At 51.5% G+C, this 24,354-nt stretch overlaps 1 protein-coding gene across 1 annotated transcript in view; it reads right to left on the bottom strand.

The window, feature by feature from the left end:
• The window catches only part of TMEM163 (transmembrane protein 163), a 266,074-nt gene that overhangs the window by 1,378 nt on the left and 240,342 nt on the right, over window positions 1-24,354 (bottom strand). The window contains exons 6-7 of the mRNA XM_017342800.3: window positions 9,943-10,054; window positions 745-886 (exon numbers count right to left, since the gene is read on the bottom strand). Of these exons, the coding sequence (XP_017198289.1) occupies window positions 745-886; window positions 9,943-10,054 (254 nt within the window). The remainder of the gene's footprint in view (window positions 1-744; window positions 887-9,942; window positions 10,055-24,354) is intronic.

Below are 24,354 nucleotides of genomic sequence, written 5' to 3'. Positions count from 1 at the left end.
GTCACAGCCTTGGTACAGGCAGCAGAACCCCTGTGTGTTCTCACCAGCCATGGAGGAGGGAGCCACATCCTCACCATTGTCACTGTCCCCTCTTTTTGGCCACAGTCACCCTGCAGCAGCGGGTGCCTGGGAGTGTTCACACTGCACCTTTTACAAACAGTTCTCTGGAAGGCTGCCTGCAGCCCACAGGGTGGATCCCGAGCCAGGGCTGTCCTCGTGCACACTGAGAAGAGGCTCCAGCTTCCTCTCCACGTGGCCTGTCTGCATTGAGGGAGAACCTTGCACAAAGGGAACTGAGGCCTGTGGCCCTGCCTTGGCCGAGTGGCGCTCAGCTGCCACTATACGATGATGTGCATGCAACAGGTGCCAAAAAAGGGCTGTACAGGTAAGGACACCAGGTGAAAATGTCCTCTTGGGGCATCGTGAGGCCCCCGCCAGACAGAATTAGGAGCATCCACCTGCAGCTTATGGAGGATAGGCGGGAGCATCAGACAGTGGACTATGAAGATACCAGACAAAAGTAAGCCGGGCGGCTTAAAAGCCCTCAACCTCTTTTCAAAGGCGCTGTCTCACTTTGGGGCAGCCCCCACACTATCTGATCCTCACCAGGGACAACTTCAGTCACCTGACAGGTGTCAGGTCCAGATGGGACTGGCAGGATCCTGCTCTGTCATTGCCTGGCTGGGGACATGGGGAACAGGCCCGCACGCTGCAAGGAAAGCCAAGGTGAGAGCAGGAACGTACTTGACCCCGTAGGCAAATATGGTGAGGCCGATCAGCACCCCAATGCTGCCGTCCAGGTACCAGACCTTGGCGTTGTGCTTGAACACCTCCGCGCTCAGGAGAATGGAGAAGCCCATCACGCCGCCCACGAGGGAGTTAAAGCCTGCAGAGGAAGCAGAGGGGGCTCGGGCTTAGCCACTGAGAAAACTGCCCGAAGCCCAGGCGTGCCCCATATTCACCCCGTGAACAGAATGTGGCCAAGAAGCTCCCTCACGGGTGAGAGCCACTACCCGAGACACCCACGGCACTCGCCCACTCTGTACACGGCTCCAGCCCTGACCCTGCTTAATTTCTCTTCCACGCACTCATGCCTGCATGACAGCAGGGGTGAGGTGAGGCTCCTGCTGGGATCCACAGTGCACACAAGAGTACCTAGCACACTGCAGATGGTGTGAGATCGTTGGTGATTCAAATCTGCAGACTGTCCATGGGGCCGTGGGCTAAACTGGGTGCTCAAGATGTACTGTCATACACCGGGGTCCCCAATGATCCTGTTCCACTTTCTGCAGTTTCAATCAAGGACCACAAGTACTGAATAGAAAGTTCCAGAAGTACACAATTCACATGTTGTAAGTTGCATGCCACACTGAGTAGCTCCAGGAAATCCCACAGGGCCCTGCTGCGTGTATCCAGGCTGTATGTGCTACCCTCCTGTGTGTGAGTGAGCAGCTATCTCAGTTATTCGGTCGACTACCGGGCCATGGCAGGGTTTGCGTTCAAGTCATCTTCTGTTACTTAAAAATAGCCCTAATAATTGTTCTGTTCTATCACTGTGATCTCTTACTGGGCCAGTTTTTAAACTAAACTTTCATAGGTTTATAAGTAAAGCAAAATGCCCACACATAAGGTTCCGTACTAACCATGGTCTTTGAATCTGCTAGAAGCCCTTGTAACATCCCCCCCACTGATAAGGGAGGCAGACCCCATCCTGCCGAGAAAACTAAGGGAGGTGAGGTCACAAGGACCCACCAAAGTCAGCCCAACTGTGAGGGGCAGAGCTCGGATTCGGCCTGATGCCCCAGCCCTGCCCTCCAGAGGTTTCCACTCTATCCAGAAGAGAAGTCTGGAAGCATCTCCATGGTCGGAGAAGTGGAGGTAACCGGCAGCAACAACCACCTCCTCTCCCGTGGCACCTCCTCTGCTCCCCACAGCTGCACGTCTCTTCCACTTTACCTGCAAGTGCCCGGGGGGCCCCACAGGAAGGGTAGGGCGTAGTGGGCCTTCTGGGTTCTCCCTGCAGAGTGAGCCCCAGGGTGTGCCTGCCCCAGCACTGTGGGGGGCTTTCCTGAGGTCACCATAACTCCACATGGCCACATGAAACCCGATCATTCGCCCTCCTCCCGAGCTCCCCAGCCTCGCTCGGTCCTGCCTTTCCTCTGCTGGCTACCGCTTCCGTCTCAGCTGCCTTTGCTGGACCCTCAGCCCTGGGCTTCCACCTCTGAATTCTCCCAGCATAGCGGTTAGCTTTCCATCACTGTAACAAAATAGCTGAGAAAGTACAAGAAGAAAAGGCTTAATGACCTCACAGGTGTGGAAGTTCAAGTCCAAGATCTGGCGGCCCCACACTGGTGGCCTGTGGTGAGGGTGGCAGAGCTTGTGCCAACACAGGCTCAGCTGGTGCACAAGGGAGTGGCTGGGCCCAAGCCAGCTTCTATAGCCAATACCTTTGAGAGAATTACCTTCTAGGGGCTGTTACCCCAGGGGCCCAGGCAGCTATAGCACCCCCTTCTCTACTCCTCCCAGTCCATAAGCCCAGGGCTCCCTCATTTCTACCTTTTGTCCCGACCATTCCCTTCCACCTGCAACCTCACTTACCTAAGACTCTCAAGCAGAACACGCACAGATCTGAAATCCTGACTCCAGCCCCCACCCTCACGCTCTGGCCACCTCGTCTAGGGATGGTGCCGACCCCCCCCCCCCCACCTGCCTAGGCCAGGAGTCACGATGCCTGCCCTGGGCTTCTCTCGCACCTAACTGCCACCCGCAACCTCCAACACACGTGCTCAGCCTCTCTCCCTCTCACGGCCCCGCTCCAGCATGGACCTCTGCCGCACCTCCACCCCCTGCCCGCATCTCACCAGGCCACGCAGCCAGAGGTGCCCTCGGCAAGTGGGCCACAGCCAAAACCCTCCTCAGAGTAACCGCCCGCCACTACTTGGAATTCTCAAGGTCGCCCCCACTCCGCTGCGCTTACTCCAGCAGCCACACTGCCTCCCTCTGCCCAGGGAACCAACCACCCCACCCCCAGGCCTTGACCACTCCGCCCCCGAAAGCATGCCCCCGCCAGCTGCTGCACCAGCTCATCTCCTCCTCCTCCCCACTGCTTCCTTTTCTCCCCAGCTCCCTGGGCACCACTATGCCCTTTGTACCTTTTGTCTTTTGCCTTATCTCTACGCCACTAGGAACCTGAGCCTGAGGACAGGAATGCTGTCCCTTTCCTTCCTGTTTTCAGTCCCAGCATGGAGCCTGGCATTTATCATGAACACATGAGCCCTCTATTAATGAACGAATGAACAGATGGAGGAAAAGAAGGGCAGGCCTGGGCATGGCCTTAGCAGGACTGTCCACAGAGTCCCCTCTCTCCCAGGCTCCTCCAAGTTGCAGAGGAAGGGTGAGGTTCCCCACACCACCACTAGATGTCCTCTTGGCTCCACCAAGCCACCTGCTCTGCTAGGCAGCGCAAAGCCCACCAGGAGCCTGACAGTGAAGCACTCCTCCGGTGGCTCAGGGTGGACGGATTTGTGCCACACCCCCTCCTTCGCCTGCATTTCCCAGAAGCTCTTACCCCCTGTGCTGGCCCCCTCTCTCGTGATGACAGAGCCCAAGTCCTCTCAGCAGCACTGAACACGCACGCAAGGACAGGGAAACACACCCTCGTCCACCCCACTGCCTCCTGCAGAATTTAGGTGCTTCTGGGGCCATCGATGTGGTGCAGCAACTAAAGCCGCCTGCAGTGCCTGCAATGCCGGCATCCCATGTAGGTGCCGGTTCAAGTCCTGGCTGCTCCACTTCTGATCCAGCTCTCTGCTGCGGCCTGGGAAAGCAGTAGAAGATGGCTCGAGTCCTTGGGTCCTTGCACCCACATGGGAGACCCGAAAGAAGCTCCTGGCTCCAGATCAGCACAGCTCTGGCCATTGCGGTCAATTGAGGAGTGAACCAGCAGATGAAAGACCTCTCTCTCTCTCTGCTTCTCCTCTCTCTCTGTAACTCTGACTTTCAAATGAATAAATAAATCTTTTTTTAAAAAAAGAATTTGGGTGCCTTTGCAGCCAGGGTCACTCCTGAGCTCCAAGCCACACCCACAGACTCTGCCCGTCACTCACCTCTCTGGTCCCGTCCCCACAAGCTTTGCCCTGTCTCCTTGGTGAAAACCAGAGGGCTGTTTCCAGGAATACATTCCGAGATCAGTTTCAGGACATGGAGGGGCACAAAACAGTGGCCGAGGCCCTCTCAATGACAGGTGCCACCAGTGTGGCTACAGTGACGAGATCGGAGTCTGTGTCGTGAGGCACAGCAACACAATGAAGGATATTGGCATCAAGGTTTTCACCCACCTGAGAAACCATCTTAGATGCTGGATGTCATCGAGAGAGGAGGGAGCAGTGACAGAGCAGTCACAGCAGGCCCCCTGGGATGGGTAGGGGGTTCTGGACTCATGCTGCAGGCCCCATGGGCCTCTGGAATCCTATTTTCTGGTATTCGGTTGTTGTACCCAACCACTTTACCTTAAATCATAAAAGCCAGCTTTGGACCAGTCCCAACAGCACTAAACACCTGTCACAGAAGTAGCCATGGCAACCAAACCAAACCAGATTTATCTATGGTGTCCACTCTGTGCACCCTGCTGATCCGCTTCCCGGTAGCAGGGACACACACCAGCAGCTGAGGGTCTGGCTGAGTCAGCCTGACCCCAAACACGCATCACTAGCTTGGGGACCGGCCACCCTGCCGCCCAGCAGAAGCAGTTTCCTCTTGGAGAGAAGGTGCAGGCTCAGCCCCGGCCCAGGTACAGTCCCGGGAACTCGCTGCACAGGCCCTCCACCCACATCCTGCCAAGTCCAGCTCCTGTAGGGAGGGGATAATTGCACACCACTGCCAGTTCTGCTCATCAGCGAAGGAGCAAAGCCCAGATCACAGCCGGCACAATTAGCGCGAGGCTGCAGTGACTGCTGGGGATTTCACCCTGACCCTGACACTCCACCTAGCGGGAGAGGGCGGTGCACACCAAGCAGAGCCCCATAGGAGTTCCAAGCCCGGAGATGGGGTACTGCCTCTGCTCCCTGCAACATTTCTGTGTCTCTCTCACCAAACCCCCAGGGCCCCTTCATTCCTGAGCCCTGGTTCATTTCATAAATATCCCCCCCATTTCCTGCTTCTACCCTCAACCCGTCCAAGCCAGCACCACCCTTCCTGGGCTCCCCATGGCCCCCTCCCTGTTTCTCTCTTCTCTCCCTCTGCTCTGTTCTCCATCACTGATGAATGGAAGACTCTGTGGAATCCATCATGCATGGTGCCCCATCCCTTTAAATATTTGGCAAAATATCCGAACTCCTACCCTTGCCAGGGCTTCTGGGACCTGTCCTTGCCTACTTCTCAGGGGCCTCAGGCCCCCAGGTTCCCCCAGCCTTACTCTACCCTGCCAGAGGGTCTCTTTATGCCAGCACAACAGCTCTTCCCCACTTGTCACCTGTCTGTGGGGCAATGGCCCCTTTTCCTTTAATGGCCTGGTTCAAGGGTGTGATGCAGTGCTGCTCACCTAAGCAGTTTTGTGGGTGAAAATCACAGCCAGAAGTGATTTAGTGCAGGGCAGATAATCAGACATGAGCAATGGGGAGGGGCACAAGACCCTCCTCCAGGGGTGAGGCCAAGGACGCTGCTCCCCACCTGGGACCCACCCAAGGCCGCCCACTTTGTGGTTTAACTTGTGGTTCAAGTGTCCTGATAAAAAGGGAGCCCAGCCACACAAGCAGAGAGCTCAAAGGTATGCAACTCCCAGATGTCAATCACAAATGCCAGTCACCAGCATCACGGCTACGTCATCAGGCAACGCCCCTCATACTTCTGGGATAGAAGCCCCAAACCAGGAAGAAGAGGGCCGCGTGTTCTCTTGTCTGGCCCGTTCGTTCCTCGCTTAGACTGCACAAACCTTTGCTTTACTATCCTTAATTTTATCTCTCTGAACTCTAATTAATTACTCTAAGAACCGCAGCAAGCTGGCCACCACCACTGATGACCGGTGGGTTCTCCTGTTTACCTGTGTGAAGTCTAAGTAGACATTTCCTCTCTGGGATGTCTGTAACACTGAGGAACAACCACCAACCAAGGCAGGAGGCCCACTGTTTCCACGAGATGGGGGTCTGTGCCCCACGGTCATGGGCAGAGTCTGGGGGGCCCAGTGTCATCACTAGGGTCACATTCAGGATCCTGGGGAGCTTTTTAAAAGATTTTATTTGGAGGCTGGCACTGTGGCATACCAGGTAAAGCCTCCACCTGCAGCACTGGCATCCCATGTGGGCGCCGGTTCCAGTCCCAGGTGTTCCACTTCCCATCCAGATCCCTAATGTACCTGAGAAAGCAGCAAAAGATGGTCCAAGTCTTTGGACCCCTGTACCCACTTGGGAGACCCAGATAAAGCTCCTGGCTCCTGGCTTCAGAAGGGCCCAGCCTTGGCTGTTGTGGCTATTTGGGGAATGAACCAACAAATCAAAGATCTCTGTCTCTCCCTATCTAACTCTGCCTTTCAAGTAAATAAAATGTAAAATGTAAAAAAGATTGATTGATTTGAAGGGCAGAGTTAGAGAAAGAGGGAGAGACAGAGTGAGGTCTTCCATCCTTGGTTCACTTCCCAAATGGCTACAACAGTTGGGCCAAAGCCAGGAGCTTCATCCTGGTCTCCTACATGGGTAGCAGAAGCCTAAGTACTTGGGCCATCTTCTTCTGCTTTCCCAGGCCATTAGCAAGGAGCTGGATCCAAAGTGGAGGAGCTGAGACATGAACTAGCACCCATATGGAACACTGACATCTCATGCAGTGGCTTTATCTGCTACACCGCAGTGCTGGCCCCAAGAACATCGTTCCTGCTGAACGGATGAAGACGCCAGGCCTCTGCAAGCTGGCAGGGCTCGGAGACCTACAGCTTACCCAGACGTAGGCAGAGCAGCAGCTGCTGTGGGATGATCACTGGGAGCCATAACACTGCTCTGCCTGGTGCTGCCTCCCCAGGGAGTGCCTGCCCCTCGTGTTCCAGGCACAAGGGTACTTGGAAATATTTTTGAAAAATGCAATCAAAACCTTTTTGGTGCAAAAACACTGAAATCATGCATACAAGGCGTGATCAAAGAGATCATGGCAAATATGGATTATGAAAAAAATGCATGGATTTCAGCATTTTTTGTCAGAAAGATCCCCCAGGTTTGCCCAGGCTACAGTCTCAGTGTGCTCACAGCATTCCCATAGGATTGAACTTCAAGTTCATAGGATTGGCGCTGGTAGAAAGAGTCTACCTTTTATATCCGAGGGGTATAAAACCAAGGGGCAGCACCACTCTTGGAGGCCAAGGGTAGGGTGCTGCACAGCAATAGGACAGACACCTGATCCTGCACTGGCAGCTGCCTGTCCCTGACCCAGAGCACACGGCACCAGGCAGAGAGACAGGTGCAAGGGAGACAGGTACAAAACCCTGCTGACCCAGTGATGCTGCAACGCCACGCTCTAGTGACATCAAACCAGGATCTGGTGTGAGCAGAACCCTCCCTGCTTGCAGCCCAGCCGAGGAAGGCAATGTCAAGGTGAATGGTCACCTGGGTATTGCAGGGGCCTGAGCCCGGCTGCCTGCGACACAGAGAGAGGCCTGAATGCTGCCCAAAATCAGAGCAAGGGGCAGGCATGAAGTCCAGCGATTCAGACGCTTCCATTCCATGTCAGAGTAGCTGGGTTCAAGTCCTGGCTCCCACTTCAATTCCAGGTTCCTGCTAATAAGAAGACAGCAGGGGGTGGCTCCAGTAATTGAGTTCCCAGCACCCACATGGGAGACCTGGATTCCCAGTTACCAGCTTTGGTCCCTGACCCTGTCTGTAGCGTTTGGGGAATAAACCAGCAGACGTAAGCATTCTCATCTTCTCTCCTTCACTACCACCCAAATAAGTGATTTAAAACAAAAACCACATTTAAAAAAATAATAATAATAAAAGCAGAGCCTTAAAGAGCAGGCCTCAGTCCCAGCAGTCAATGCTTTTACTGTTTTAAACAATTTTTGTGATTTAAAAGTCTTGATTGCAAATGGGCTGCCCGGGCCCAGGGAGAGAAGCTCCATGTAGCAAGGGCAGAAACAAACAGCACAGAAGTGACTGCCTACAAAGGGGCTGCAGAGATGCAGGTGCAGCGCTGTGCAGGAGCACTGGGCACAGCACGGCCTGCCTTCTGGGGCAGGGGCTGCTCCTGGTCCCTTGGAGTGGAACATCCACGCCTGGGCTCCATCTCAATGCCCCAGAGTCAGAATCTTCGGGATTGAGGCCCAGGAACCTGTGGCAGGTACTTGGGGGTGGAGTGGGGGTTATTATTAGTGAGAGAGAGAGAAAGAGAGAGCAAGAGAAGGAGAGAGGACTTCCCAAATGCCCAGGGGCTCAGTCCAAGTCTTGAACCCAACTATACTTGAGTCACCACCTGCTGCCTCCCACAGTCTGCAAAAGCAGGAAGCGGGGATGGGGACTAGAGCCAGGACTAAAACCCAGGTACTCAATGGGGGACATGGGCACCTTAACTGAGGCTGAATGCCAGCCCACAATCCGTGTTTTTAACAAACAAGCAATTTGATATTGCTAAGCCTGTAAGTGGTCAACTAGGGGTGGCCTGGTTCTGCAGTCAGGGCGACAGGTCACACACCCCCACCTTTCTGCAGCCATGTTCAAAGGAAGCCCCACCCCCACCCACACGCTCACGCACAGGTGCAGCTCTGCTGAGGTCAGCCGTGTTGCACAGCTGGGGTGCACCCGGGCCTCCCCAAGAGATGGCGCTTCAGACTCACAAGTGGGGAGAGAGGGGCTGACGTAGGCATGGGGACTGTGGCTCCTAGGAAAGTACGGCCAGCCCATGCAACAAGGGGACCGCCGGCCCTCCCCTCCCCCAGGTCTGCCAGCACACCTGCCAACAGCTTTGCCCACCTCCATGGCTGGGCTCTCTGGCCTGAGCTCAGTTCTAGGGTGGTTACATCACTGCGACTCCCTGACCCACAGCCCGCTGGGCGGAGCTCAGCTCCACACGTACCACGGGACCACCACGGGAGAGGATGAGGGGGCAGAGGCCACGCCGAGTCAGCACGCTCCATCACTTGAGCAAGAGGGGCCCTCCGCACGGTTGGCCACCTGAGCCCAGACCACCTGCCTCTGCACCCAGGTATTCGCCACTAGACAGACTTGCCAGTTTGGGGCAAGGAAGCGGGGGGTGTGTTTCTTAAAAAACGTCCAATTCTTCCTGCCCTATTTTATGCAGATACGACCACCAACCTATGAGCTTTAGTCTTCTGACTCTGCCACTGTGCTCCTACGGCACAGCTCTGCGCATGCCCAGGAGTGAGCAACAACAAAACGGCCCTGTGATGCTGTCCAGCAGATCTCTTGATGACGCGTCAGTGCTAGTCTGGGCGCTGAAGCACACTTTGCTGTGTTCACCCCCTTCTGTCGTCCCGCAGGTCCCACGCGAAGCTCCCCCTGATCCACGGGGACTTTCCCAGGGCCCTGGGTTTTAGGCACAGGACTCATGAATCTTTTCACCCACGTGGGCACCTGTAATTGCACACTGAACTCCAGGTGAGCGTCTCACGTAGCTGGAGCAGAAATGAGCATGGAGAATTCACAAAGGAAACATTTACAGAGCCCAGAAAAGACACGAGCTCGCTACAGGGCACAATGCCCATAAAAGCAAGACTCTGAAAGCCCTCTGGGCTGTCAAGATCTTCATCTGTTACGAGGTCAGGGTGGAGGTGACTCCTGAATAGTTTATTAAATTCCAAGGGCCAAAGGTATGGGAGCCCTGAGAATCACTCGACAGTTTGGGAAGAGGACAGGTGGTGGGGGATGGGTTCCCGACGGCAGAGCTGCTCTGGAGGACACGGAAGCCAGCAGTGACCCGGGCAGCTCAACCCCACACCACAGCCTTACTCACCATCTGTTATGAGCGCTCTGCTGGTGAGAACCTTCCCCAGCATAAACTTCAGCACGGCCAGGATGCTGCAAAGGATCCCGCTTAAAATGGAGACACTGAACAGGAAGTCGTCCTGGAAGAGAAAGTCGCGGATATCAACAGGTCACCTCGGGCTGCAGCAGACCCCTTGCCTTGAGCATCAGCTGTCCCCCAGCTTCAGTTGGGTGTGCTGCCACCAGGTGGGGGCATGCCGCCCGCTTAGCATGTTGTTGCCTATGACACTGGGACGAGGAATGATCCTCCAGGTTTAGGTTCACTGAGAAACCCAGTATGCAATTCTTTTCCTGCCTTCCACCTTCCCACTACTCTGCCTAAGTGAGTGCCGGTCACCGATCAGTAACAGAGTTGGTCAGAATGCTAAAAGCAGGGTCTTATAGGCAGGGCTTTCAGCAGATAATTCACAAAGCAGTTGACTGGGGGTTTGGGGGTTGCACCACCTGCCTGAGAACCCTTGAATACAGAGCCAGCTCAATTTGTTGCAGGGTCAGTTATGGCCAGAGCTGCCGAAAACTGGTTTTTTTTTTTTTCCCTTAAAGTCACACAAACAAGGCAATTAATTGAGAATTCAAATATAGCCATCCGAGTGGAGAAAACGGCATCTAAAAATATAGCCTGCTCTTGACGCGATCTTAGCACTTCCTATACGTTATTACCTCCCCTTTGCAAGCCAGTGAGTCACATATGCAAAGAGCACCACTGCCTCGTGGCGCCAGGGCTACCACACTCCTCTGCTGAAGCACCTATGCGTCAGTCCCATGAGACACCACCTCCAGGTTCTCTAATAGCGAAATACAGCTGCCAGAGAAATCTGTCACAGCTTCATACATAGGCAGCGGCTCAGAACGCTCCTTAAGCCATGCATCTTAATGAAGTCACTAAGCTAGTGACAGAGCCTAGGAGGAGAGAGACAGCCTCTCTCCCTGGGCCTGAGACTGAACAAAGCCACTTCAGGTTCACTTCATTGGCCACAGGATATCTGTACAGCATCTCCCCAAAAGGCTGAGCAATGATGCTGGGGGCTTCATGATGGATGGTCACCGATTCTTTGCTACTCCTTCTTCTAGGAGGCTTAATCAGCCATCCCACTCTCTGCCCTTGAGTGAGCACTGGCCTTGGTGACTCAGAAGGAATGAATAGGTATGGAAAGGCCCAAGAGTAACCTCACAGTGGAGACACCAGCGGACAGCACCTTAGCCAACAAATCAAGATTATCATCATCACCATGAATAAGCTATGTGGATACCATGTGCTCCACAACACTGCATGGCATGGTGGGACATGATGTGACGTGACATGACATGACATGACGTGACATGGCATGTTGCGACAGGAAAGGTACTTTCCCTTCATGGTGTTCTACCCCAAAATCCACAACCTTAGCTTCATCATGAAAACACATCAAACAGGCTACCACACCCCTGGCAGACAGTCCTCACACCAGGGAAGGCTTTGAGAGACAAGAAACCGTCACAGACTGTGCACTGGGGAGATGTGACAACTAATTGTGTCCCAAGGTCTGGGGTTGGATCAGGCAGCAGAAAAGACCACATGTGAAAATGGCAGGCAGAAAGGCAGGCACGAGCAACTTGGGGGAGGGCCACAGGGCAGGAACCAAGGACCCTGCTATTCCCCCAGGCCCACCCAAGACCACCCCTCTGTGGTTTAACTTGTGATTTATTTATTTTTAAAAAAGATTTATTTATTTGAGAGGTAGAATTACAGACAGAGAGGGAGGGAGAAACAGAGAGAAAGGTCTTCCATCTGCTGGTTCACTCCCCAAATGGCTGCAACAGCCAGAGCGGGGCCAATCCAAAGCCAGGAGCTTCTTCTAGGTCTCCCACGTGGGTACAGGGCCCCAAGCACTTGGGCCATCTTCTACTACTTTCCCAGGCCCCAGCAGAGAGCTAGATCAGAAGAGGAGCAGCTGGGACACGAACCAGCACCCATACGTGATGCCAGCGCCGCCACAAGTGACGGTTTCTTGTCTCTCAAAAACCTTCACTGGTGTGAGGACTGTCTGCCAGGGGTGTGGTAGCCTGTTTGATGTGTTTTCATGATGAAGCTGAGGTTGTGGATTTTGGGGTAGAAAACCATGGCGGGAAAGTACCTTTCCTGTCACAACATGCCATGTCACATGAAAGCTTAGCCTGCTACGCCACCACACCAGCCTAGTTTAACTTGTGATTAAAATGTCTTGACAAAATGGGAACTCAGCCAGACCAGAACAGTCCAGTTTACAGCGCAAGTGCAACAAGATCCAGTTTGACATTAGAGCAACCCTACCTAATAAAGCATTAGAATTAGCATTGTAGTTTTGCCCCTTTGTGGAAGGAGGCGGCCTAACGGTGGAGAAGGCACCTGGAAGATAATGCACACATTACAGGACAGTATGAATGCTGTGTCGCCCCAACACTCAAGTGTTGACACCCGATCCCCAGCGTGACGGTCAGAGGAGGCAGGGGCCGTGAAGGGGGTCATGTAGGTAGAACCTTCATGAAGGAGAGCTGAGCACTTACAATAGATGCCCTGTGAGCTAACTGGTCACTTCCTCCACGCAATGATGCAGCAGGAAGCGCCACGTACGAACAGGGCATCTGCCTGCGTCCTGATCTTGGACTTCCCAGCCTCCAGAACTGTGAGCAGCTACTTTCCTCCACTTAAAAGCCTCCCAATCTATAACTGAACTATGAATGAACTAAGACGCACAGTTAAGGAATCCCACATCAACATGGTCCCAGGGACTCGGCATAGCCTGGGAGACGAAGGCCGTCAGTTCAGTAAAGTGCGGTACAGTCCCAAATTCTGCAGCTGAAGTCTCACTTCCTTTACGCAGGGCCACAGCCTCCCTGGCTCTGTTGGATCTCTCCCCATTTGCAAAGCTCTTGGCTAGAGGTGGAGAAAGTCGGTGCTCACCCGAGGCAGGCTCCACGGAGCAGAGGTTGTGCCAACTTCCCTCCTCCAGACGCGAGGCTGTGGCTCTGACAGTCCTCTCCCAGCTCACTGCTCAAGGGAGGCTTGGCCAACTGAGGCAGAGGCACATGCCAGGCAGACCCTTGCTCAAGTCTCAAAGCCCTCGTTTCCTGGGCAATCACACCCCACCTCGTGAATCTCTCTTCTGACTTCCGCAAGGGAGACCTGTGGGCCCTGAGAAGCTGCTGATGTGTAATAAAAGGCAGCAAGTTTTGTTAACAGGTCCATAAAACAGTGTCCACACCTAAGCTAGTCCCCGAGATAGCCACGTTAGGTGTAACAATGATGCCTGGACAACGTGCAGTGAGCGTTCCTGCCCAAGGAATGCTGGGAGTTATCTCCTAGAAGAAAGGATGCATGGGGAGATGGAAAGGAATGTCAGAGACCTGCTGAAGGGGAGGGCTGTTCTCAGGTGCCCTTCCCGCACCTGAGAAGCCCCATCTCAGAGCAGCCGACAGACAAGGGGAGATGCCATGGCTTGCCCGGGAATCACTCGGTAAAGCGCAGGCCTTGAGTTGTTCCCAGCTGTCTACTCCACACCACGGGCTCTGAAAACAGGGAGAGCCACATCCTCGCTGGATATGCAGTGCCCACGGTCCCCAGCACTGGTGCTCTGTAACGTCTCACAGTTGCACCTGCACTGAATAACGAAGACAAGGACCAAAAAGGTTGAAAGAAATTAGCCATTCATGCAGAGCCAGGGATGTGTGCACATTACAGGTAAATTCTACATACATTAGGTCCATGTCAAAGCTTTTTAAAGCCATCTTAAAGCCACTGAAGATTGACAGACTTGACAATATAAAACTTGAAAAAACATTATGCAGGGAAAGGTCACATTCACATAAAGGGAAAACATCACAAAGGGTCAATCTTCTCAATACATAAAGAGCTCAGGGAACTCTAAGAAGACCAATAAAGTTATATGAAATGGACAGAGGACTTGGACAGAAGAGTTAAAAGTGAAGGAAATTTTAAACATTGGGAAGATGTTCAAACGCTCTCATAAAAGAAAGAAAACAAAACTACACTAAGAGCTAATTTTTGATCCAACCAAAAGTATCACAAGGATGTTAACAAAACAGGCTTTCAAACAGCTATGATGGCCGTGCCAAGTGGCCCAACCAATATAGGGAACAGATTGACAATTTTTCAGCGAAGTTCAAACCTAACTATCTACCCTTGGACCAAGCCACCTGCTTATGTGAGTTTCTCTCACTGCTATCTATACCTGTACATGCATGAAAGTGATAGTACATACCTACATATGAGTTTCTCTCACTGTACATATGTGAAAGTAATAGTACATACTGTAGTAGTCATGATAGAATTGGAAAGAAAACAGAAAAATCCAATATTAAAGGTAGAGATTACAACACTTCATTCTGAGTTACTGATAAAACAAGTCTGCAGAAAATCCCTAAGCACATAAAAGCCCTTAAAACCACTATCAATCAACTTGAACTGACATTTATGGGCTATCTACCCTATTCTTGTAGGATGCATTGTTTTCAAGTGCACACAGAATTTTCATTACCGTACACCACATTCTATGCCATATAACAGAGATCAACCAAAAAAAAAATTGAAAATGTACAAACTATATTCTCTGGCAACAATGGAATTAAACTAGAAACCAGTAACAGGATGAAATCCTTATCTGTGGAAATTAAATAACAGAATAACCTGTTTCTTAAAAGCACGGAAGTCAAAAAAGAAATCACCGTGGAAATTATAAAATATTCTGAAGTGGAAAACATGCAAAAAGAGCACTTAATAATAGTTCAGCAAAAAAAAAATGCTTAGAGGGAAATTTATAGTGAAATATTTAAAAGGTCTAACATCAGTGTCTCAAGTTTCCCTTTAGGAAAAGAATAGAAGAAAATAAAATTAATCCCAAAGGAAAGAAATACAGATAGGAGCAGAAAAAAAAAGGAATCAAAAAGAGAGAATCAATACAGAGAAAAATCAGAAGCAAAAACTTGGTCTTTGTAAAGATCAGCAACATTGGATAAATCCCTAGGACTTATCTGGAAAAGAGAGAGAGGACACAGTTACCACCATCAGGCAGTGAGAAAGGCACATCATTACAGATCCAACAGGACAACAAGGAATAACAGAACCACTTTTACACCAACAAATTCGACAACTTAAAGAGAGACAAATCAAAGCTATTCAGGAAGAAATAAACTGAAGAGGCCTGTATCAGTTGAAGACTTTAAAATGTAATCAAAAACCCTCTTCACAAAACTTTTCAGGTCAGATGGCTTTACTGATTAGTTCCACCATACATTTAATCATGTAAGGAAGAAATAGTAACAGTTCTCAAACTCTTCCAGAAAATCAGATGAAAAAATCATTTTCAATGTACTTCTGAGGCCAACATTGCCATGACTATAAAACCAAAGCATTACAAAAAATAACAAAAACAAAAAACACCACCACCACCAAAAGCAAACAAACAAACAAAAACCAACAACCAAAAATGATAGACCAACAGCTTTCAGGAACTCAGACATCCTAGACCTTAATACAGTTTTAGTAAAATGAGTCCAACAATAAGGAAAAATGGGAATAACTCAGAATTAAAAAGGGTTTACCCTAGGAAAAATTCATTAAACCATCAAAATAATTCCCATATTAACAGACAAAATGAAAACCCATATGATCACCTCAGTAGGTGCAGAAAGAACATTCATGGATATACACTGTACAGAAAAATTATCTTGAGGGGCCAGCATTGTGGCACAGCAGATAAGGATGCCACCTGCAATGCTTGCATCCCATATGGGTGCTGGTTTGAGTACCAGCTGCTCCACTTCTGATCTGGCTCCCTGTGCCTGGGAAAGCATTAGAAGATGGTCAAGTGCTTGGGCCCCTGCACTAACATGGGAGACCTGGGGGAAGCTCCTAGCTCCCTGCTTCTAGTTTCTGTCTGGCCCAGCCCTGGCCATTGTGGCCATTTGAGGAGTGAACCAGCAGATGGAAGAGTAATCTCTCTCCCCCTCTAACTCTGACTTCAAACAAATAAGAAAGAAAGAAAAATTAATTTGAGAAGGCTTGCAGGTCTCAATGTCAGAGCTATAAATATAAAACTCTATTATTTATGACCTTGGGCTATACAAAGATTTCTTGAAACAACAATTAAGCACTAACCATTAAAAAAAAATGATACATTGGACTGTGTCAACATTAAAGACTCTTGCTTCTTCAAAGAGTATGAAGGTAAGCCAGAGAGCAGGAAAAAATATTTGTAAAACATATCTGGTAAAGGACTTGCATCTAGGATATATTAAGAATTCCTACAACTCAGTAAAAAGATAATAGATGACTTGGTTTTTAAAATTGGGCAAAAGATTTTAACATTTTGCCAATGAAGATGGAAGAACACACACTGGAAGACAGCCAGCATCATTGGTAAACAGCGGATGTAAACACAAAGCAGGACAAGAGACTACTAAGTGCCCACTGCAATCACCACATCAAAAGAAAGAAAATTCCAACCATGCGGAGGATGTGGAGCACCCGGAATGAACTGTCACACACTGCTGGCGGGCATATGGAACCATGCAGTCACTTTAGCAAGCAGATTGGCATGGCGTAGTGGGTAAAGCCACCACCTGCTATACAGACATCCTAGTTGAGTGCCGGTTCCTTTCCTGGCTGCTCCACTTCCCATCCAGGTTCCTGATAGCCACCTGCCACCCACATGTGAGACCTAGAATAAGCTCCTGGCTCCTGGCTCTGGCCTGGCCCGGCCCAGGATGTTGCGGCCATCTGAGGAATGAACCAGTGGATGGAAGATCTCTCTCTCTACCCTACTCTGTAACTCTTTCGAATTCATAAAATCTTTAAAAACATAGACTGGCCATTCTTTAACAAAGTTAAATATACACTCACAGGACTCAGTAATCAGACTTCTTGGTATTTATCCAAGAGAAATGAAAACATGTCCAAACAAAGATTTCTTACCTGCTAATTTCATTCCAAAACTGGAATGAACAGGAGCACGGGTTAAGATGCTGCCTGGGATCCCTGCATTCCCCATCACAGTGCCTGGTCCACTTCTGACCCAGCTTCTTGCTTATGCACACTCTTGGAGGCAGCAGCGTATGGCTTAGGTACCGGGGACCTGCCACTCACGTAGGAGATCTATACTGAACGCTAAGCTCTGGCTTCACCTTGGCCCGGACCTGGATGTTGAGAGCTTTTTGGGAATTAAACAATGAATAGAAGGTCTCTCTCTCTCTCTCTCTCTCTCTCTCTCTCTCTCTCTCTCTCTTTGTGTGTGTGTGTGTGTGTATCTGCCTTCCAAATAAATGAAAACATAAATAATATGAAATAAACTGAAGGTCTTATAACTGGTAAATGGACCACATTGGGTTTTATTCAGTAACGAAAAAGAATGAACTACAGATCCATTTGGCATGAAGAGGCCTGCATTTCAAAAGCATTATGCTAAGTGAAAGAAGAGAGACACAAGAGACCACATACTTCAGAGAGGGGAATATGGAGCAGCAGGCCAAGCCGCCCCTGGGGACAGCAGCAGCCCTCATCAGAGTGCCAGTTCAAGTCCTGACGACTCTGCTTCTAACCCGGCTTCCTACGAATGCATCTGGGAGGCTACAGATGATGGTCCAAAGTACCTGGGTTCCCACCACCCACCTGGCTCTGGCCTTGGCCTGACCCAGCCCCAGCTGTTGTGGGCATCTGAGGAGTTAGCCAGTGGACAGGAGATTCTCATTCTCTATAAATAAATAAATAAATAAATAAATAAATAAATAAATACTTTTTTTTAAAAACCTCGTATGAGTCCATCTATAGGACATCCTTGACAAGGAAAACTATAGCACCAGAAAGCAAATCAGTTGTGGGGGAAGAGCCAATTAATTATTACAAAAGGGTTGAGGGAATTTTGGGGATGATGGAAATTTTCCACATCTTTATGGTGGTGGTAGTTCTGTGATGATACACATTTATCCAAACCTATCAAACTGAATATTTAAAAAGGATCAATTTTGTTTTATGTATTCTACCTCAATAAAACTTTTTTTTGAAAAAAGCTAATTTATCTCAGGCATCCCTAAGAGACACTGACTTGTAGCTACACAATTTGCCTCTGCATATTACCCTAACACACCCACAGTCCCAGCACGAGGCAGAAGGCAGAGATCTAACCACAGTCACCACAAGGATTAAACCCAAGGCTGAGGGGTCGCTGGTGGGACATGGACTTCCTACGGATGCTCTTCCACTCCTTTTTCTAGTCTTACCTCGAGTATTTGTTCAGCATTTCCTGGCAGCCCCTCTGAGAACTGAGTGCTTCTACTCCTTGCCCGCCCTGGACCCTGCTTTCCCGGGTCCTGGGCACGCCCTCGCCCTGCTCCCTTCATCTTCCCGCTGCCTCTGAGCTCACCGAGAGGAGGGGCCCTTTCTCTCCTGCCCCAGTACCCACGCACACTGCCTGCAAACACACCCCTGGGATGAGCCAGTGCGCTGCCGGGAGGGACGTCAGCATCCCAGGAAACAAAGGCTCTTCTTGCTAGCAGTGTTGCGGAAGGTGCAGGAATGTTTATTTGTCCATTGCCTAGTCCATGCAGGCTGCTGTACAATACCATGGACTGCAGCTCACTCATGACAAACATTTGTTTGTTTCTCTTGGTTCTGGAGGACGGGGCCCAAGGTCAAGGGGTAGGCAGATGCCCCATCCGGTGAGGGTTGCTTTGTGGCCCACTGATGATACCTTGCTGTATCCTCACAAGGTGGGGAGGGGGGAGAGGCAAGGAAGCTTTAACATATATATTGAAAGGCAGAGTCACAGAGCAAGAAGGAGATAGACAGAGATCATTCCATTCACTGGTTCATTCCCCAGATGGCCACAAAGGCCAGCCCTGGCCCAGGCCGAAGCCAGGAGCTTCACCTGAGTCTCCCACGTGGGTGGCAGGGGGCCTAGGCACTTGCATCATCTTCTGCTGTGTTCCCCCAGGCCATCAGCTGGGAGCTGGATTGCAAGTGGAGCAGCCAGGACAAGAACCAGCACCCACACAGGATGCCGGCGTCACAGACAGAGGCTTTACACGCCATGTCCCAATGCCAGCTCCTTCTCGGCCTTCTTTCTGAGGGTCCTATCCCATTCATGAGGACTGTGCCCTCAAAACCTAATCACCCCCAAAAGCCCCCAGCTCCTGAAGCCATCGCCTTGGTGTAGGGATTTGAATGTGGACAGCAGGCTCAGTAAAGTCATCCCCGGGGTGAGGCTGGGGGCGGGGGGGGGCAGAAGGGAGAAGGCTAAGCTGATCAGTTTTCTAAGGACCAAACTGAAGCCGCTAGTGGTACATTAGACGGAAAGCAACACGCCCCGGGGACAGTCTTGCAGAGCGGCAGCTCTTTAGCTCTGGACCCCTGGAGGGAAGCAGGTCCCAGGGGAGAGCAGGGCTGGACTGGCGGGAAAGCCCAAGAGACTTGGGTGGGGCCGACTCTTCAGGCTTCCTTGATGATAGGGAGGCGTGGCCTTCGGGAAGTACTGAGGTCGCGAGGGTGGAGCCTCACCTACAGCGTTAGCCACGTTCCTGGTAAGAGAGGCCCCGGAGCTGCCTTGCGCCTTCCCTGCATGGGCACACAGGGAGACGGTGCCATGTGTGAAGCGGAAGTGCCCCTCGCCAGACACGGAATCCACGTGCTCCCGGCCTCCCCGCCTCCGCCACTGTGAGAATCAAGCAGCTGCTGCGCTCATGCGGCTTAGCGCACTACATTCTGTTGCAGCAGCCAGATCGGGCTAAGACCCCAACGTCAGGACAGCCTGGGGGCCGCCTCCTGAGCCTGCTCCTGACGCGTCCCCGCCTTCCACACTGCGCTGCCACAAGCCGAGCCTGGGGTCAGCCCAGGCAGTGGACTGTCCTTCCCAAGAGCTTGTAACACTTGCACTCTAATTTGCATTTTCATTTCCAAGTCCACTGGTCCCGGTGTGTAAAACGCAGCACCCTAACTCGATGATGCAAAATGCTTCCCCAGGGTGCAAAGTACACCACATTCCCAACTGGTCTCTGCCAAGACCAGCCCCGTCCTGCCTTGGAGCACAAGCCACAGAGACACATGGCCCGGGGCCCCAGGATGGAGTACACCAGGCAAGGACAAGTGCGCCTCGCATGTCAACAAGCTGTGAAGAAACCACACAGCAGTAAGGGTTTGGGGAGGAAGCGGGGTGACTGCCCCAGCATCACAGAGAACGGGTGCCGAGCTGTGTCCCGAGACCAGGGCTCCCAGCCACCCCCCAGCTTGTCCTCAGCAGCCTGGCACTGCCTACCCCGTCTAATTCACTCAGCCCACACTGCAATGTGGGGAAAGCCATAGGGTTAATTTGGGGATTCAAGTGCCATCTGGGGAGAGCTGGCAAAATCTGACCTGGGTGAGGCGTCTTGTGCTGACGGGCGATATTAAATACTGCAAGCCAGCCCTGGAGACCTTGGTCAGCCACGCCTGGGCCTCACTGGCCTCCTCTCCTGGAAAACATGGGGCCTCTACACTGCACAAGACATGATCTGGGAAATGGAAAATGACGGTCCCTGTGACCTGGAGTACAGTGACTTTCCACCTCCCCTCAGAAAGCCAAATCCAACCAAACCAACTGGATGAAGCTGACCTCTTGCTGCTCTCAGTCTGCTCCAGCCACCCTGGCCTCCTCTAAGTTCCTCTAACATGCCTTATGCCAAGTTCCTACCCCAGGGCCTTTGCACGTACTGTTCCCTCACATCCACACGGCTCACTCCCTCGTCTCCACCACCTCTGTTTGGAACCCACCTTCTCAGTAAGGTGGTCTCTGGCTGCGATCCCTCCCAATCGTCTGATCTTGTAAACCAGCACACATCACTTTTTTTTTTTTTTTTTTTTTTTGACAGGCAGAGTGGACAGTGAGAGAGAGAGACACAGAGAGAAAGGTCTTCCTTTTCGGTTGGTTCACCCCCCAATGGCCGCCGCAGCCGGCGCACCGCGCTGATCCAAAGCCAGGAGCCAGGTGCTTCTCCTGGTCTTCCATGTGGCGGCAGGACCCAAGGACCTGGGCCATCCTCCACAGCACTCCCGGGCCACATCACTTTCAAACACACATGCTAACACTGAAAATTAATAAACTTGAAAACTCGGTTGTTCCTCATTTGAGCAGCCATGTTCAAGTGCTCAGCACGGCTCTGGGCCATCGTCTTAGAGACTGCAGGCACAGGACAGTTCCACGGTCACAGGAAGCTTTACTGACAATGCTCATCTGAAAACAAGTTTATGTTTCCCTTGCACTTGAGATAAAAGCATTAAGTGGCTAGAAAGTGGAACAGACACGTGCAGGACAGGAGCAGCTAGAGGTCATGACCTGGCAAATGGACAAAAAGTAACAGATAGGAGACAGGACCCTGAATGGCCAGGGCTGAAGTCCATCATGTGGACAAATGTCCTGCCTCCAAAATATGCCCAGGGTTTTCAAACATTACCATATACTTTTCCACTGATTGATTAACATAATTATCCTTAATTAATGATTAATTAACATAAATATTATATAAATATAAATAACATAAATGATTAATTAACATAAATATTTTTGACATTCAATGTGAAAAATTCTATCAATGGTATAACTCTCCCCAAAACAAAACATAGAACATGCCCATTATCACAGAAAATCCCCGGAGGTCCCCCTCTCAGTCCCTTGCAGCCACTTTGAGACTCATGTCTCTGTAATTTCTCCTATACTTGAGTTTCACACAGAATGGAATCACGCGGTGTGTGTTCTCTGGGCTGGGTCCCTTTGTCAGCGCCACGTGTTTGAGATCCGGCCACATTGGGGCAGATCTCCGTAGTTGGTCATGTCTGGAAATGGAGCCCCTAAACACTGCTTGGAATGCAGGTGCCAGACACAAGGAGGCACAGTCTCCCAGCCTCCTTCCCTTAGCATAAAGCGCCCTTGGCATAAAGCATCTTTCGGTAGTACGAAAATTAATTCTTTGGATGGAAGCAGTGGTACAGCCAGCCCTATAAGAATTTGATCACTGGAGTCCTAAGGTCATTTGCTTCTCTAATAGTAACACCTTGATGACTGGTGTTGTCCTCAAGGGGTTTCATTTAGGGACCTCCAGGTCCAGGCAGGGGAACTCTAGGCCCAGGGCCGACAGTAGCTACCACCTGCATGTATCCCCGAGACTGACAGAAGAGCACAGCACCACTGACCGACGAAAGGAAGGCCACAGGCACCACCAGCCAACCAGGAACTCAGACAAATGATACCTACACTTCCTTCCACCACCTGACACCTGGCTGGTTCCCTGTGAGCCGGGTGGCAGACCCAGGTGTGGGAGTTGTGCAAAAGCACAGCATTCCCTGTGAAAGGGTTCCAGTCAGCCCATCTAAATGGCCCCCTGTAGCACCCAGGCATTCACAATTAGATGCCCAGTGGAGCCCAGCAGTTGCTGATGCAAGAGACAGGTGAACAAAGACAAGGAGCTGATGGGGTTGAACAGCCTCCCCTCACTCAGGAGACCATCTGCCTCTTTTAGGTCAGATGCTGGGGTGACGCAGGCTGTGGCCATGGAGCCACTGGACCCGCCTCTTCCATCAGCTTCTAGGAGCGCAGATCCAATCCCTGAGCTTGATCATGGCCATCAAGATATCTCACGGCTAACTCTGTACCTGCTCCAACTTGCTGGGCTAATAACAGACCCCAGTGTCTCCACCATCAGTTGCATCCAATATCCCGCATGTCAGAATAGAAGTAGTGATGTGCATTAGCACCGTAATCCAATTCCATCTCCTGACTCTCACGGGCATATATAACAGCTAGCCCTTATTTCGAGTGGGTCACCAGCCTGCCGCCCCTGCTAACATCGTTACATTGACTTTCTCTGACCTCCCTGACACCACCACCACGTCCCCTACAGCCTCCTCTCAAATTGCATTCGCTCACGGTGAAACCCTGTGTAGAAATGAGATTTTTTTCATCAGTGCCAGCTGTCACCTCCTACTTTAAGCGTATTCCTTTTCAGACACTGGCAGCTGCAATGTCAGGGCACAGTGAACTGTGGCCACGGACGCCACACAGAGGCCGTGTCTGGACCGCACAGGGCCCCTTCCCTGCAGACCAGCCCTGTCCTTTTTCCTAAACTGTGTGACAGCGAGGGGGGAATACGGAGGCTTGCTTATGCCTGCAAAAAGGCGTCCTTTGCCTTCTAATGAGGACAAATTCCAAGCCATCGTGACACGGCGTGTGTCAGAGGATCACCTAGGGAAATGCCAGCACTGGCTGAATAATACATGAATATCGATTTATGGCCCCAGGTGAAATGGAAACAGCCGCCCTCGTCCTCCCACCTTTTCATCAGCTCCCCTTCGGCTGGCAGGGGTGGAGGAAATTGTGCCAAGCACGAGCCCTCCACTTCCCCTGCCTATTAAGCGATACTGATAAATGGCCACAGATTTCCATTCGGGCGCTTAACAACTTCTACAGTTAGCATGGGGCCATCTGGATGACGGGAGCACCTGTGTGATCTTTAGACAAACAGGTGAGTAGCCAGCGGCCGGCTGCACACATCCCCACCCAGCACACGGGAGAAAAGCAGTCACAGCTATATGAATGTGCAGGGGGAGCCTGGGACAAGCTCTGTCAGTGTCCACCCTCCCTCCCTCTCTCAGAGATATAAAAATGGCCCCGGCCAGGTCCCAGGCTGCCTCTATGGATTCCCTCAGAGATAAGCTCCCTTTGCTCATCCCCCTTTCCTAAGTGCGGTGCTAGCCTACTGCCTGGTACAGGCAATGGCCTCGTGCATGCATGAATTCATTCGTTCAACAAACATTCCTGAGTTCCTGTCACTTGCCACGGCCTTTGAGTTTCCACAAAGAAATGAGCAGCAAAAATTACACTGCAGGATGCAAAGACCCTTAGAGCAACCGCCGTGAGCCATCACAGAGCACAGGAGAGACAGACGTCTCAGCTGGGGCTGGGTGGTGTTTGGGGAATTCCAGATGGAGAGGGGAGAAGTCAAGTAGAGGCTAGCACCCTGGACCTGGGGCAATGCTCTCCCACCTACAGCAGGAGGGAGGAAAAGCAAGGACCAGGGTTCTTTTTTTATTTTTTGACAGGCAGAGTGGACAGTGAGAAAGAGAGACAAAGAGAAAGGTCTTCCTTTGCCATTGGTTCACCCTCCTATGGCCACCGCGGCCAGCGCGCTTTGGCCGGCACACCAGGCTGATCTGAAGGCAGGAGCCAGGTACTTATCCTGGTCTCCCATGGGGTGCAGGGCCCAAGCACCTGGGCCATCCTCCACTGCACTCCCTGGCCACAGCAGACAGCTGGCCTGGAAGAAGGGCAACCGGGACAGAATCCGGTGCCCCAACCGGGACTAGAACCCGGTGTGCTGGCGCCGC

This window comes from Oryctolagus cuniculus, chromosome 3, assembly GCF_964237555.1.
Source record: "Oryctolagus cuniculus chromosome 3, mOryCun1.1, whole genome shotgun sequence".
Taxonomy (NCBI): Eukaryota; Metazoa; Chordata; class Mammalia; order Lagomorpha; family Leporidae; genus Oryctolagus; species Oryctolagus cuniculus.
This window is presented reverse-complemented; position numbering and strand designations above follow the sequence as displayed.